The following is a 13016-nucleotide window of genomic DNA, read 5'->3' on the forward strand; positions in this document are numbered from 1 at the left end:
AAGGCAAAGCCAGCGGCTGTAGCTGCTGCTGCTGCAAGAGGCTTCCCCTCGCCTGTGGCCGGCTCTTGAGTGCTCTTGCCCAGCGGGAGGCAAAGTACTGGGCAAAGCACTCTTCACCTCCCGCCGGGCAAGAGCGTTCTTCTGCAGGAGGACCTTCCTGACTCCCTCCCCCCAGCACTTCGCCCAGGACAACAGGCAGGGCGAAGCAGCATGGGGCAAAGGGAGGCTCAAGCCTCCTTCGGTGGTGGCGGCCGGCTTCTGGGTTTCTGAGTTTTGGGCTTGCACGCATTAATCGCTTTTCCATTGATTCCTATGGGAAACAATGTTTCGTCTTAAGAAATTTTCACCTTACAAACCTCCTCCCGGCACCAATTAAGTTCGTAAGATGAGGTGTTACTGTACTGTCCTTGGGCCTCTACACATTTTTTCCAGCGACTCTGCCGTGACCGGTAAGCACCCTGGAATGCATCTTCGGGGACCTCTCGCAAGGTCTTCGTCACGGCTGATTGGATCTCTTCTATGGATGAAAAAACAGGTTCCTTTCAGGGCTGGGAACAAAAAGAAGTCTGCTGGGGTGACGTCAGGGCTATAGCGGGATGGGACAGAGTTGGCACCTGGTGTTTGGCCAGGAACTCACGGACTCATAGCTCGTTGTAGCAAGGTGAGTTTTTCATCCATAGAACAGATCCAGCAGAAATAGCCTGCAGTACTGCGTTCTAACCACTGCACCATGTTGGAGCGATAGCCCTTCAAACTTCTCACTCCTTTCTTTCACAACTTCTTACTTAAATGCTAGCAGGAAATGAGAGATGGGCAGAAAAAGAGGCACGTGATTTATTTATTTATTTATTTATTATTTCTGTGCTGCCCAGTCCCAAAGGGACTGCAGCTCAGACACTATACTTTTCCGCCCCCCCCAAAAAAAAATTAGAGGGAACACTGTTCACGGGTACAAATTTCAGACACACACACGTTTGAAAATTCAAAACAATGTCCTTTATCACAAAATTCAAAAGAAACAAAGCACCCTTTTTGTATTGCAAAGAGCACTCTTCCCCAAAACAACCTTGTCGACTGTATAAGTCCCTTAATCAGTCCTTAAGTACTTAGCTAATAGCTGTGAAGAAATGTCACAGCCCTCCTTCTTCCCACAAAGTGAAACACACACACACTTTGTCTGCTTTGGTGTCAAAGGCATGAAAAATCCACAAACAAAATTCAGACACAGCGAGGCACGATCCTGAAGAACTGCAATCAGATAATCTTCCACAAAGGCCCAACTAGCACGCTGCTATTTATAGCAGCAGCTCTAATTACTGGAGCCCCACTCAAACACAGGTGGCCTCTCTTATCTCCTGTAATATTTCCTCAATTGGTCTCTTCGATGCATAAGTCTGCGCCTGCGTGGGTCTAACACTTCGTCATCCGAATCGACCGAAGATATTGGTTATTGGCTTCCTGGGCTGTGTGCCAAGGCCCCCTCTTCCAAGTCACCCCCACCTTCTTCTTTGTCCGAGGAAACTGCACTCCCTGACTCTGCCGGCAACAAAACAGGCCTAGGACATATTGATGTTTCCCCTGCCTCCACCTCCACATTCCCTGGGGCAGGAGCTGGGCCAGAGCCAACCACAACACACATTAAGGCATTTCTTGTTTTGTATTTCTGAATTAAATTTGTCCAAATTCCATCTCTTCTGTTGAGAAGGTGCACAATCATTGATAGCTAACTGAAAATAATGTGGAAAAATTACATTAAGGGAACACCGCTGTCCAAAAGACATATGCACAATCAAGTTGTATGGATAAGGAAAAATGTGCAAGAATGTATGTAAAAAACTATTTTAAAAACTGTTTCTTGTCAAACTCCTTAGTACAGTTGGGTTTGTAATATATAAACAAGCTAATAATGAATGTTTATATGTATTGAAGTACTATGGCTTTAAGAGGTAGTGTTGCAAATTGCCATAGGAGGGAGCCAGAAAGCATGTTTCTCTGTCTTTGCACTCTCTGTTCTATCTGCTGATTCACAGTGACTGATGTAGTAAGCTCTGTGTGTTTGATGATAGTTTGATGTATTTGTAAGCTGTAATGTATGTCTGATATGTAAGACAAAGACAGGCTAGTACTGTAGAATTCTTTATTGACCAAGCGTGATTGGACACACAAGGAATTTGTATTGAGATATATTGACTGATTTGAGTGTGAATGACCAGACTGTTTAACTTGACTGTACTACAGTGATCCCTCATTTTTTGCTGGGGATGCGTTCCAAGATCACCCGTAAAAAATGAATTTCCGTGAAGTAGAGGAAATATTTTTTTTAAATGTATTTAATGAGTATTTGGACTTTTGAAACCCACCCTTTGTATTAAACAGTCCTTCTATAATGTTTCTCAGCTGGAACTACATGTGATATCCTACCAGTTTCTTTAATAGAGTACAGAAGTACTGTAGAAGAAGTTTATGACTGTTTAATAGATTTAAAATTTTTAATGGATTTAATGGATTTAAGCCCCCTTTGAAAACCCGTGAAATAGTGAATCCGCGAAAGATGAACTGTGAAGTAGCGAGGGATTACTGTATTTCTAAAGTAAACACTATTTTATACACTTTAATGTATCTGTCGTGTATGGCTGAATAATTACTCATATCTCCTGGATATCTGCTGGAATCCCACATTTTCCTCTGTCCTTGATAACTCAAGGGTTCTTCACACTCCTTATCAAAACCAATACAGAGCAGCAGTATATTCACTTGGAATGACAAGAATCCGTGGGAACTGAAATAAACAATTTTATCACCAGTGCTGATACTATCTCCAAATTCTTCCTGGTCTTGTAACTCTCACTTCCCCTCCTTCACTCAGGCTTCAAAATGAGAAAGGAGGCTGATGGGAGAGCAAATTTTTGGAAAAAAGTGGATATTTGCAGGAAAGACAAGTTCCCTTGCATTACTTAGTAAAAGGGAGGAACACGTTATGCATAATTTTCTGATGAAGGTGGTTTTCTTATGATCCACCCCCCCCCCATGTTATCTGGAATCTTCCCACATGATAAAAGATGAATGGAATTCGGGCCAACCATATCTATGTCAGAAGTATTATGGAAATCTAGATCCACTTTTTTCTTTTCTTCAGCCCAGAGGTTCTCAAATTATGGGATGTTGCAAGCAGTTTGGAGGAGCTGCAAATAATTTGGGAGGTCACAATTTCTTTAAACCCAATCGGATTTGCATAGGAAATGTGGGATTAGATTAGATTAGATTAGATTTATTGGATTTATATGCCGCACCTCTCCGCAAACTCGGGGCGGCTCACAACAAAGTAAAAACAATACATAATAACAAATCCAATGCCCACCAATCCAATTACAATGTTAAGCTAAAAAGTTCATAAAAAACAACCCCAGAATATTAAAAAACAAGCACACAATCAATCTAACACCAAAACAACATGGGCAAGGGGGAGATGTTTCAGTTCCCCCATGCCTGACGGCAGAGGTGGGTTTTAAGGAGTTTGCAAAAGGCAAGGAGGGTGGGGGCAATCCTAAACTCAGGGGGGAGTTGGTTCCAGAGGGTCGGAGCCGCCACAGAGAAGGCTCTTCCCCTGGGTCCCGCCAGACGACATTGTTTAGTCGACGGGACCCGGAGAAGGCCAACTCTGTGGGACCGAACCGGTCGCTGGGATTCGTGCGGCAGAAGGCGGTCCCGGGGAACTCCATCTAACATTTTATTTGTAGAAACTACAGTGATACTTCTATTTAAGAACTTAATTCGTTCCTTGACCAGGTTCTTAAGTAGAAAAGTTTGTAAGAAGAAGCAATTTTTCCCATAGGAATCAATGTAAAAGCAAATAACACATGCAAACCCATTACGAAAGAAATTAAAGCTCGGAATTTGGGTGGGAGGAGGAGGAAGAAGAGGTGGAGGACAGTCACTACCAAAGGAAGAAGGTGAAGTGAGGGGAATCAAAAAAATCCAAAACTTTAAGCATTAAAAAAAAAGAAGAAGGACTCTGAGGCAGCGAGGAGGAGCACACGCCTCCCATACACCCGGTGCGAGGCTGCCTCCCATACACTGCCCCTGAGACAGAAACAAAGGAGGAATGGCAGGAAACTGGCCAGGCCTTCGTGCCACTCTCAAATTTCCTGGGAAATTTTTCTGGGCTCGGTCTCTTAAGTAGAAAATGGTTCTTAAGAAGAGGCAAAAACAAATTGAACATCCGGTTCTTATCTAGAAAAGTTCTTGAGTAGAGGCGTTCTTAAGGAGAGGTACCACTGTATATGGCAAAATTTGAGGTCTTCTCTGATTTAGAGATTAACATGTATTTATTTATTTATTTATTTATTTATTTATTTATTTATTTAAAGTGGCACATTTATTTCATGGCCAATCTTAACGCCAACAAAAATAATTTGTTTTATTTATGTATTTATTATTTTAGGGAGCTGTAGCAGCAGTGCAAAATTTGGGTATCACTTGACTAGGTAATAAGACTAGTGAGTTCCTGCCAGAATAGACCCATTAAATCAAAGCATTGAGACAGGTTTACTGAACAACAACTCCCAGCATTCTTAACCACTTCGGCCAAAAGAATCAGTCTGTTGTTCTCTAATATAACACAGTGGTGTCTTCACTGCCATTGGGAAATCAACCAATCACGGACACATTCTCAGTTCCTCCCAACTCAGAGCTTCAGCTATTTAAAAAATTGCTTCTAATTTTGGTATTAAAAAATGCTTGACTCTTGCCAACTCTCAGTGGCCTTAAAGCTTTGGTACACAGTGATTTATCAATATCTGATCACACTGAGTCAGGGGCAAGGGTGGGCAGCAGGCAGGTTGGGGTGGAACACAAGATATGTGCGCAGCTCCAGCTGATTGGTGGATGTCACTTCCTGGATTACTGGTCTCGGCTCTGGTCTCTTTTTTCCCCCTGCTGCTGCTATGTCTGCACTCCTTGCTTTTTTCTTCTTTCCTCCTTCCTGGCCTCGGACGAGCTTCCCTCTCTTCTGCCCGGCTCCCCTCCAGCCTCATGCGGCCACCTCCCGCCTGAGGTGCAAGCAGAAGGCATGGGTGGAAGCAGCACTGGCAGCATTTATGCTTCTGGCAGCATCCGTTCGCCTAGCTACCCAGCCTGAGTCGGGGGTTGACCCGGGAAGGAGAGCGCGGAATGGTGGGACACCAGGAGCAGCTGCGCAGACGCAGACAAAGATTCTAAAGCACAGCTGGAAGCAATTAGGAAAGCTTGCATCAGGCTTCAAAAGGGGAGGGCTTGCGAGAAGCTGTGTGGGAGTTATCGTTTGGCAGGTAACAGGAACAAGGATACAGGAGTTCCTCAACTAAATCTTGAGACATTTAAGCCTCGTTGTTGGACATTTGATTTTGAGAACATTATACCTCTGCAACCCAGTCAAGTGAGTACTTTGCAGATGCTCACTTAAGAGACATTGGTTGCCGGCTTGAGCCATTAACCCTGACCTTTGGATCGTAAACAGGGGTGAGCTACTGCCCAGACAGGGGTAATGCAGTGGGGTAGCAAAAATGGAGTTCCACCCCAGAGTACCCAATTTGCACTGAAAGTTGAAAGAAAATGCTGGGCATCCTGCATAAGTCACGCCGACAGTGTGGTAGTAAAAAATTTGGTAGCCCTTCACTGGTTGTAAACCAACATTCCACTGCAGTCATTGTGGTTCTAAGCCAATTTGTACAGAAATATAACTTTGAGTTTCATAATCCTCAGTCTGTGTGTGTTTTCGTACACTGCCTTGTTGCATGGCCCACATGTCAGGCAGAACACCAGGGGATAAAAATTACAAGGAAGAATGTTCAGATTGCAGTTCAGGAAGAATTCTCTGATTATACAAATAGTCAAACAGGGGATCAGGTTGCCAATATTGGCTCCGCTTTGAAATAGTATTGGATTTTTTAATTTGCCCAAGGTGCTCTTTCAGAAATCCTGTACTAGAAACATAGAAACATAGAAGACTGATGGCAGAAAAAGACCTCATGGTCCATCTAGTCTGCCCTTATACTATTTCCTGTATTTTATCTTAGGATGGATATAGGTTTATCCCAGGCATGTTTAAATTCAGTTACTGTGGATTTACCAACAACGTCTGCTGGATGTTTGTTCCAAGGATCTACTACTCTTTCAGTAAAATAATATTTTCTCACGTTGCTTTTGGTCTTTCCCCCAACTAACTTCAGATTGTGTCCCCTTGTTCTTGTGTTCACTTTCCTATTAAAAACACTTCCCTCCTGGACCTTATTTAACCCTTAAAGATATTTAAATGTTTCGATCACGTCCCACCTTTTCCTTCTGTCCTCCCGACTATACAGATTGAGTTCATTAAGTCTTTCCTGATACGTTTTGTGCTTAAGACCTTCCACCATTCTTGTAGCCCGTCTTTGGACCCGTTCAATTTTGTCAATATCTTTTTGTAGGTGAGGTCTCCAGAACTGAACACAGTACTCCAAATGTGGTCTCACCAGCGCTCTATATAAGGGGATCACAATCTCCCTCTTCCTGCTTGCTATACCTCTAGCTATGCAGCCAAGCATCCTACTTGCTTTTCCGACTGCCCGACCACACTGCTCACCCATTTTGAGACTGTCAGAAATCACTACCCCTAAATCCTTCTCTTCTGAAGTTTTTGCTAACACAGAACTGCCAATGCAATACTCAGATTGAGGATTCCTTTTCCCCAAGTGCATTATTTTACATTTGGAAACATTAAACTGCAGTTTCCATTGCTTTGACTATGTACTGAGTTGAGAATTGATAAAACGTGCAGCTTCTGATATTAAAAATGCTTCCAGATACAAAGTTTGGGGAAATTATTTTTTTTCTTCCAGAAAATGCTATTTATCATCATCCTTTTCATAATATTTTTGATTGATACAGTGACAGGGCACCCAGCAATTTCTTCCCATATATTTTGTTGTGAGCCACCCTGAGTCTGAGGAATAAGGCGGCATAAAAATCTAATCAATCAATCAATCAATAAATTATTATCATTTTAAAGTTTTGGAAGATATGTATATTCATGTGTTTATATATGCTTACATACAAAGGGTACCTTGTAAAGTGTCAGTTTCACACTTGGGAATGGTTTCAGAATATTCTAGCATTAATAAACATACCAATTAAGCCCAAGTTTTCTATAAATATCTCAAATGTAAGTGTGATGAATCAGTTAATAGGTTTATATGTTTTCCTTGAGGTATACTTAGACCTGTTATTCAAGTCTTGAGGCAAGAGATGATTCAAACTGGGCTCAAATTATAGCTTTGTGAGCTGTGTTAATCTGTTTTTCTTTAAATAAGCAGTTCAATTTTCAATAGCTCCCTGGAGGAATAGAATTCCAGCCAAGTTTCTGCAGCTCAGGGCTATAATTATTAATAATTTGGGATAAATATTTTATTATGTTCTTATAAATTGAGTCCTGTGTACAAGCAAACATTATGGCTTTTTAAAAAGGGTGTATGATTACACATAGATCTTTATTGGACTTTCACATTAACATTACTTCTAGTAAATGTCAAAGAATAATTCTTTGATTACAAGATGGCCAGTTGTTTCATTCATGAAACCTGGGTGACAGAAACAGAGGCGAGGCCAGGGTTTAAACAGCAACACGTTTATTTTAACTAAAGGTTTAACTTTAACCAATAACCAATAACTTTAATGCAAGAACTTTAACCAATTTAACCAGTTTAACTTTAACCAGTTTGACCAATGTTGTGGTTGGCTCTGGCCCAGCTCCTGCCCCAGGGAATGTGGAGGTGGAGGCAGGGGAAACGTCAAGAGGTCCTAGGCCTGTTTTGTTGCTGGCAGAGTCAGGGAGTGCAGTTTCCTCAGACAAAGAAGAAGGTGGGGTGACTTGGAAGAGGGGGGCTTGGCACACAGCCCAGGAAGCCAATCACCATTATCTTCGGTTGATTCGGATGACGAAGTGTTAGACCCACGCAGGCGCAGACCTATGCATCGAAGAGATCAATTGAGGAAATATTACAGGAGCTAAGAGAGGCCACCTGTGTTTGGGTAGGGCTCCAGTAATTAGAGCTGCTGCTATAAATAGCAGCGTGCTAGTTTGGTCATTGTGGAAGATTATCTGATCGCAGTTCTTCAGGATCGTGCCTCGCTGTGTCTGAACATTGTTTGTGGATTTTTCACACCTTTGACACCAAAGCAGAGTAAAGTGTGTGTGTGTTTCGCTTTGTGGGAAGAAGGAGGGCTGTGATGTTTCTTCACAGCTACTAGCTAAGTACTTAAGGACTGATTAAGGGACTTGTACAGCCGACAAGGTTGTTTTGGGGAAGAGTGCTCTTTGCAATACAAAAAGGGTGCTTTGTTTCTTTTGAATTTTGTGATAAAAGACATTGTTTTGAAATTTCAAACGTGTGTGTGTCTGAAATTTGTACCCGTGAATTTTCGGGAGGCTTCTAACAGAGAGCCTGGCAGAACAACCAATAACTTTAATGCAGCTAAAAGAATGTTATGCTGCAAAATCATGTCATTTTAATTTATGTTTATTAAAAATTAAGCATAATATACTCAAAAGAATTTATTCCAAGTATTCCAAATGTGTGTGTATGCAAATTTAATAATTATATCAATACGGAAATCTGGATATCTGGCAAGTCCAAAAGTTAAGTCTTTCATAGCAAAAATATTATCAAATATGAGACCTTTTATTAAATGAATCTCTACAACTATACATATATTGGTGTAGTGTTCTAAAGTATACCAGGAAAGGATAACTTTAAAAAGAACCTCAGGAAAAAACCCTTTAAGAAACTGTTTAAAACCCCTTCAACTTGTACTGCAGTAAAACCTCAGAATGAAACAGAAAACGCAGCCAGTTTGACAGCTTCTTTTATACTGGAGCTGTCAAGCCAAGAATCAATAGTAACACCCCATTTTTCCACTTGCTGGTTGCTCGCATCTTAGCCAATCAGACTCAGCTTGCAGCTGCCTCAGCTTTTGACAGCAGCATAAGTCGGAGGACATAACACCAGTCAATGGATATTTTAGTCTCCACTGAAAGAGGGAGATATCTTTACTGATGTAGTAGTGAAGATGTCGGACTAAGACCAGGGAGAACCTGAAACAGTCCACTCTCATCTATGAAATTTCAGTGGAGGCTTTGGGGCATGCCATCTCTCAATCCACGGGGTTGTCTGGCAGATGTGTATAAAATCATGCATGGGATAGAAAAGGTGGATACAATACTGGGACAAGGGGGCACTCCTTAAAGCTCATAGGTAATACAGTGCTTTCTTCAGCCTTGAAAGATGGTGTTTAAGAGTTGACTTGATCAAAGTGTATAAAATCATGCATGAGATAGAAAAGGTTGATAGAGAAAAATTATTTTCTCTATCACCCAATACTAGAATGAGGAGGCACTCCCTAAAGCTCATAGGTAGGAAAGTGAGGATAAATAAAGGGAAATATTTCTTCACCCAGAGGATCGTTGGTTTATAGAATTCACTTCCAGAAGAGGTCGTGACAGCTGTCAACCTGGATAGCTTCAAGGCAGGATTAGACAGATTCCTGGATGCCAAATGTATCAGTGGTTATTGAAACGGATGTCCAAGTGCCGCCTCTATGTTGGTTGAGGCAGGCAGGGTTCCCTTGAGTACCATTTGTTGGGGGTCAAGGGAAAGGGAGGGTTTTGCCTTCTGTTCCTGCTCAAGATTCCCATGGACAATGAGTGGGCCACTGTGTGACACAGAATGCTGGACTTGGTGGGCTTTGGCCTAATTAAGCGTGGCTCTTCTTATGTTCTTAGAAAAATGGAACGGAGAAGACGATGAACCATTTAGAGCAGGAGTGTCAAACTCACAGCCTATGCGTCACACAGTAGCTGCACCCACCCCCTAATTTAATGAAGGGGGACAAAGTCACAATATGTCACATGAGGACAACGTGACGTTGCGAGTTTGATACCTGTGCACTAGGCACATAGGTGTCAAACTCACAGTGTCATGATGCCATCATGTGACGTATCACAATGGGTTTTTTCCCTTCGTGGAGCTGGGGTCAGCTTGGCATCTGGCCTGTGGGCCACCAGTTTGACACCCCTGCACTAGAGGAAAGGGAAGATATCAATTAAACAAACAAACAAATTATATATTGTTAATATTAGACAAATTGGATAGATTTTGACTAATATGTGATAGCAATACATTCAGCGTTCCAAATAACATCTGAGAAATAAATCAGAGTCCGAGGCTTGGCCTTCCTCTAAGTTCCAATTTATTTATTAACAGACTCATGTTAGCACGAATTGGAGAAACTCAAATCTAAATTCCCATGGGTTTCTCCACCCAGTTTAAAGTTCATTCCCTGTTCCCCCACAGTTCATCACATGGACCACTCTGGTTCTGCCAACATCCACAATCCTCCCATCAACTTCCAGACAGATTCTGAACAAAGGATGCTGGGAAGCCGCACGGCTGTTTTAAAAGGTCGCAGCCGGCCTGGGGGGCTTCCCAGCACCCCCGAACCCCGAACCCGGGTTCGGGGGGGTGCTGGGAAGCCCCCCAGGCCGGCTGTCACCTTTTAAAACAGCCGCGCGGCTTCCCAGCAGTTGCCGAAAGCCGTTTTTTTGCGGGGGGTTTTTGGTTGCACGGATTAATTGACTTTACATTGTTTCCTATGGGAAACAATGTTTCGTCTTACGAACCTTTCGGCATACGAACCTCCTCCTTGCACCAATTAAGTTCGTATCATGAGGTATTACTGTATATGTTGTTTTACATCTTATATCATCTTATACCATTTCAGAACATAATCACAATTATATAGTCGTTGTACTTAAATTCTAAATATTTTGTACAAGTATTTTATATCATTTCAGAACGCAATCATAATTATATAGTCGTTGTACTTAAATTCTAAATATTTTATACAGATATTTTATACAATACTGCCCTTAATTATCCCACTCCCCCCCTTTGAACTGTTATGTTAACAGTTCCAGATTTCTTTTACATATCAATGTGCAGCATATGGCATCAGCGGTTGTTACAGATTTGTTCTGTCATGCAATTAATCTAAAATCAGATTGGATTGATCTTAATGTCGTGTCACCTGATGGTTTTCAGAACATATTGTTTATTCACTACCATTATTGTTATTATTTATATTCTTATTTTGATTTTGGTTTTTTGTCTTTCTTCCTTGTTTCTACTCAGTCGTAAAATTTATTCCAAATTTCATATTTTGAGTCTTCTTTGTTTTTACGTTTTTGGGTTAATCTATCCATTTCTGCACAGTCATATATCTTTTTAATCATTTCTCTTTCTGATGGTGTTTCTTCTTTTTTCCAGTTTTGTGCTATTGTAATTCTTGTTGCAGTAATCATGTGCTGTATCAAATAATAATGATCTTTTTTAAGTTTTGGATTTATTATGCCTAAAAGAAAGATCTCTGGTTTTAATTTTAGTGTAATTGTAGTAATATCATGAATCCATCCTTGGAGTTTTTTCCATGTCTTTTTTATATGGGGGCATGTCTGAATTTTAAAGACCAAATAATTGCTTTTTTCAAAAGAAAAAGAGGAAAAGAAATAGAAATATGCAGTGAACAATGATTTCATGTTCAAATTTTCTGTTCTACTTCCAGATAGTTCAGTGATTGCACAACCCATGTTTGTCTTCAAGAAGGAACGACCTTGCAAGGTAAGGCCTGAAACTCCTCCCATTCTTCTGGTATTTGTTTAAAATAATTTACTCCGTGTACGTGGATCCACCTAGTGGGCAAAGTGGGATTGACAGTTTATTTGAATGTCGGTGTCAACTTCAAAGTGAGTCTTCGGAGAGGGGCGGCATACAAATCTAAATAATAATAATAATAATAATAATAATAATAATAATAATAAAGCAGAACTGTGCTGATTTCAACTGTTGCCGTTTTTCTGTTGTTACACAGACTGGGGGGAGGAGGGGAACCACCTGTGGAATACCAGTTACAGACAACAGACAACAACAAGAATCCAGTTCTGTGGGAACCAAAGTCGTTCAGCCATCTGGGTTACTAAGGCTAAAGGTTTTACCATTGCTAAAACAATATTGGGACTGCTAATTGGACAATGTGACACAAACTAATGAGGGGAGGGGAATTTGATTCTTTAACTATTTGAAAACCATAAGGATTAATTGTTCTGCTTCAGGATCAGAACAAAGAACCGCCCACTGGCGAAAAGTTCAAACCAGAACAAAATTGTATTTTAGAAACAAAATTTACAAAGCAGAATCATTTCTGATGGCAACGTTCCCAGTCAAGTTGAGCTGATAGATAACGCAGCTTACTGCAGGCTGGAAGCCGGGTCTAATTAGAACATTCCACAGTGATTACATGCCTTTTTAAAACATACCAATATAAATCTTCAGAGTCTCTAAACAGCTACATCTCTGCGTAATGATGTTAAAGGGAAAGCAACAGTTTGCCAGCAAAGCATTTCTGGAACTCTGGATCTAGCACTGCCACTATTATGACACGTTGTAACACCACACCTCTTTTTACCCAGAAATCCTCTTTTTATACTCTCTGGGTGTGGTCATTGTTCCATAGAGATATACACTCCAGACTTCATTTCATAGACTTATTTTCTTAATTTTTCCCCATAAAGATATTCCTGTCTGCTTCTTGACCTTCTGATACAGGCATCTAGTAGGTGCTCCTAGGCTCCCGGGCAGGGGGGGCGGGCGAAATGCAGTGAGGTAGTGAAAATTACATGGGGATATCGTCTAGTAGTTTAATAAAGGTTCTTGAAGGAATTTTATTAGTAGCATAAAGACTATGCAATCATAACACTAACAAAGCAATGTATAATGTGCATATATCCGATAACACTTTCTGACAGAAGAGGGGCTATAAATGCCCCAAATGTTAGTTGTATGTCTGTTTTGTTTTGTGTGTACTTATTTAAATATAATTTTAAAAAATTAAAAAGAATATAAACATTCAAGAACCATATCATGCAAAGGCTCAATAATGGATTGACTTCA

At 41.0% G+C, this 13016-nt stretch overlaps 1 protein-coding gene across 3 annotated transcripts in view; it reads left to right on the forward strand.

Annotated features, from left to right (window-relative positions):
• Nucleotides 1–13016, forward strand: part of RANBP3L (RAN binding protein 3 like) — a 72877-nt gene that overhangs the window by 12002 nt on the left and 47859 nt on the right. For all 3 annotated transcript variants that reach the window (XR_011557798.1, XM_070736399.1, XM_070736400.1), the window contains exon 2: nucleotides 11632–11687. Coding sequence is in view for 2 of the 3 variants with exons in the window: in XM_070736399.1 (XP_070592500.1) it covers nucleotides 11632–11687 (56 nt within the window). In the remaining variant the exon portion in view is untranslated. The remainder of the gene's footprint in view (nucleotides 1–11631; nucleotides 11688–13016) is intronic.

Source organism: Erythrolamprus reginae, chromosome 2 (assembly GCF_031021105.1).
Source record: "Erythrolamprus reginae isolate rEryReg1 chromosome 2, rEryReg1.hap1, whole genome shotgun sequence".
Lineage (NCBI taxonomy): Eukaryota > Metazoa > Chordata > Lepidosauria > Squamata > Dipsadidae > Erythrolamprus > Erythrolamprus reginae.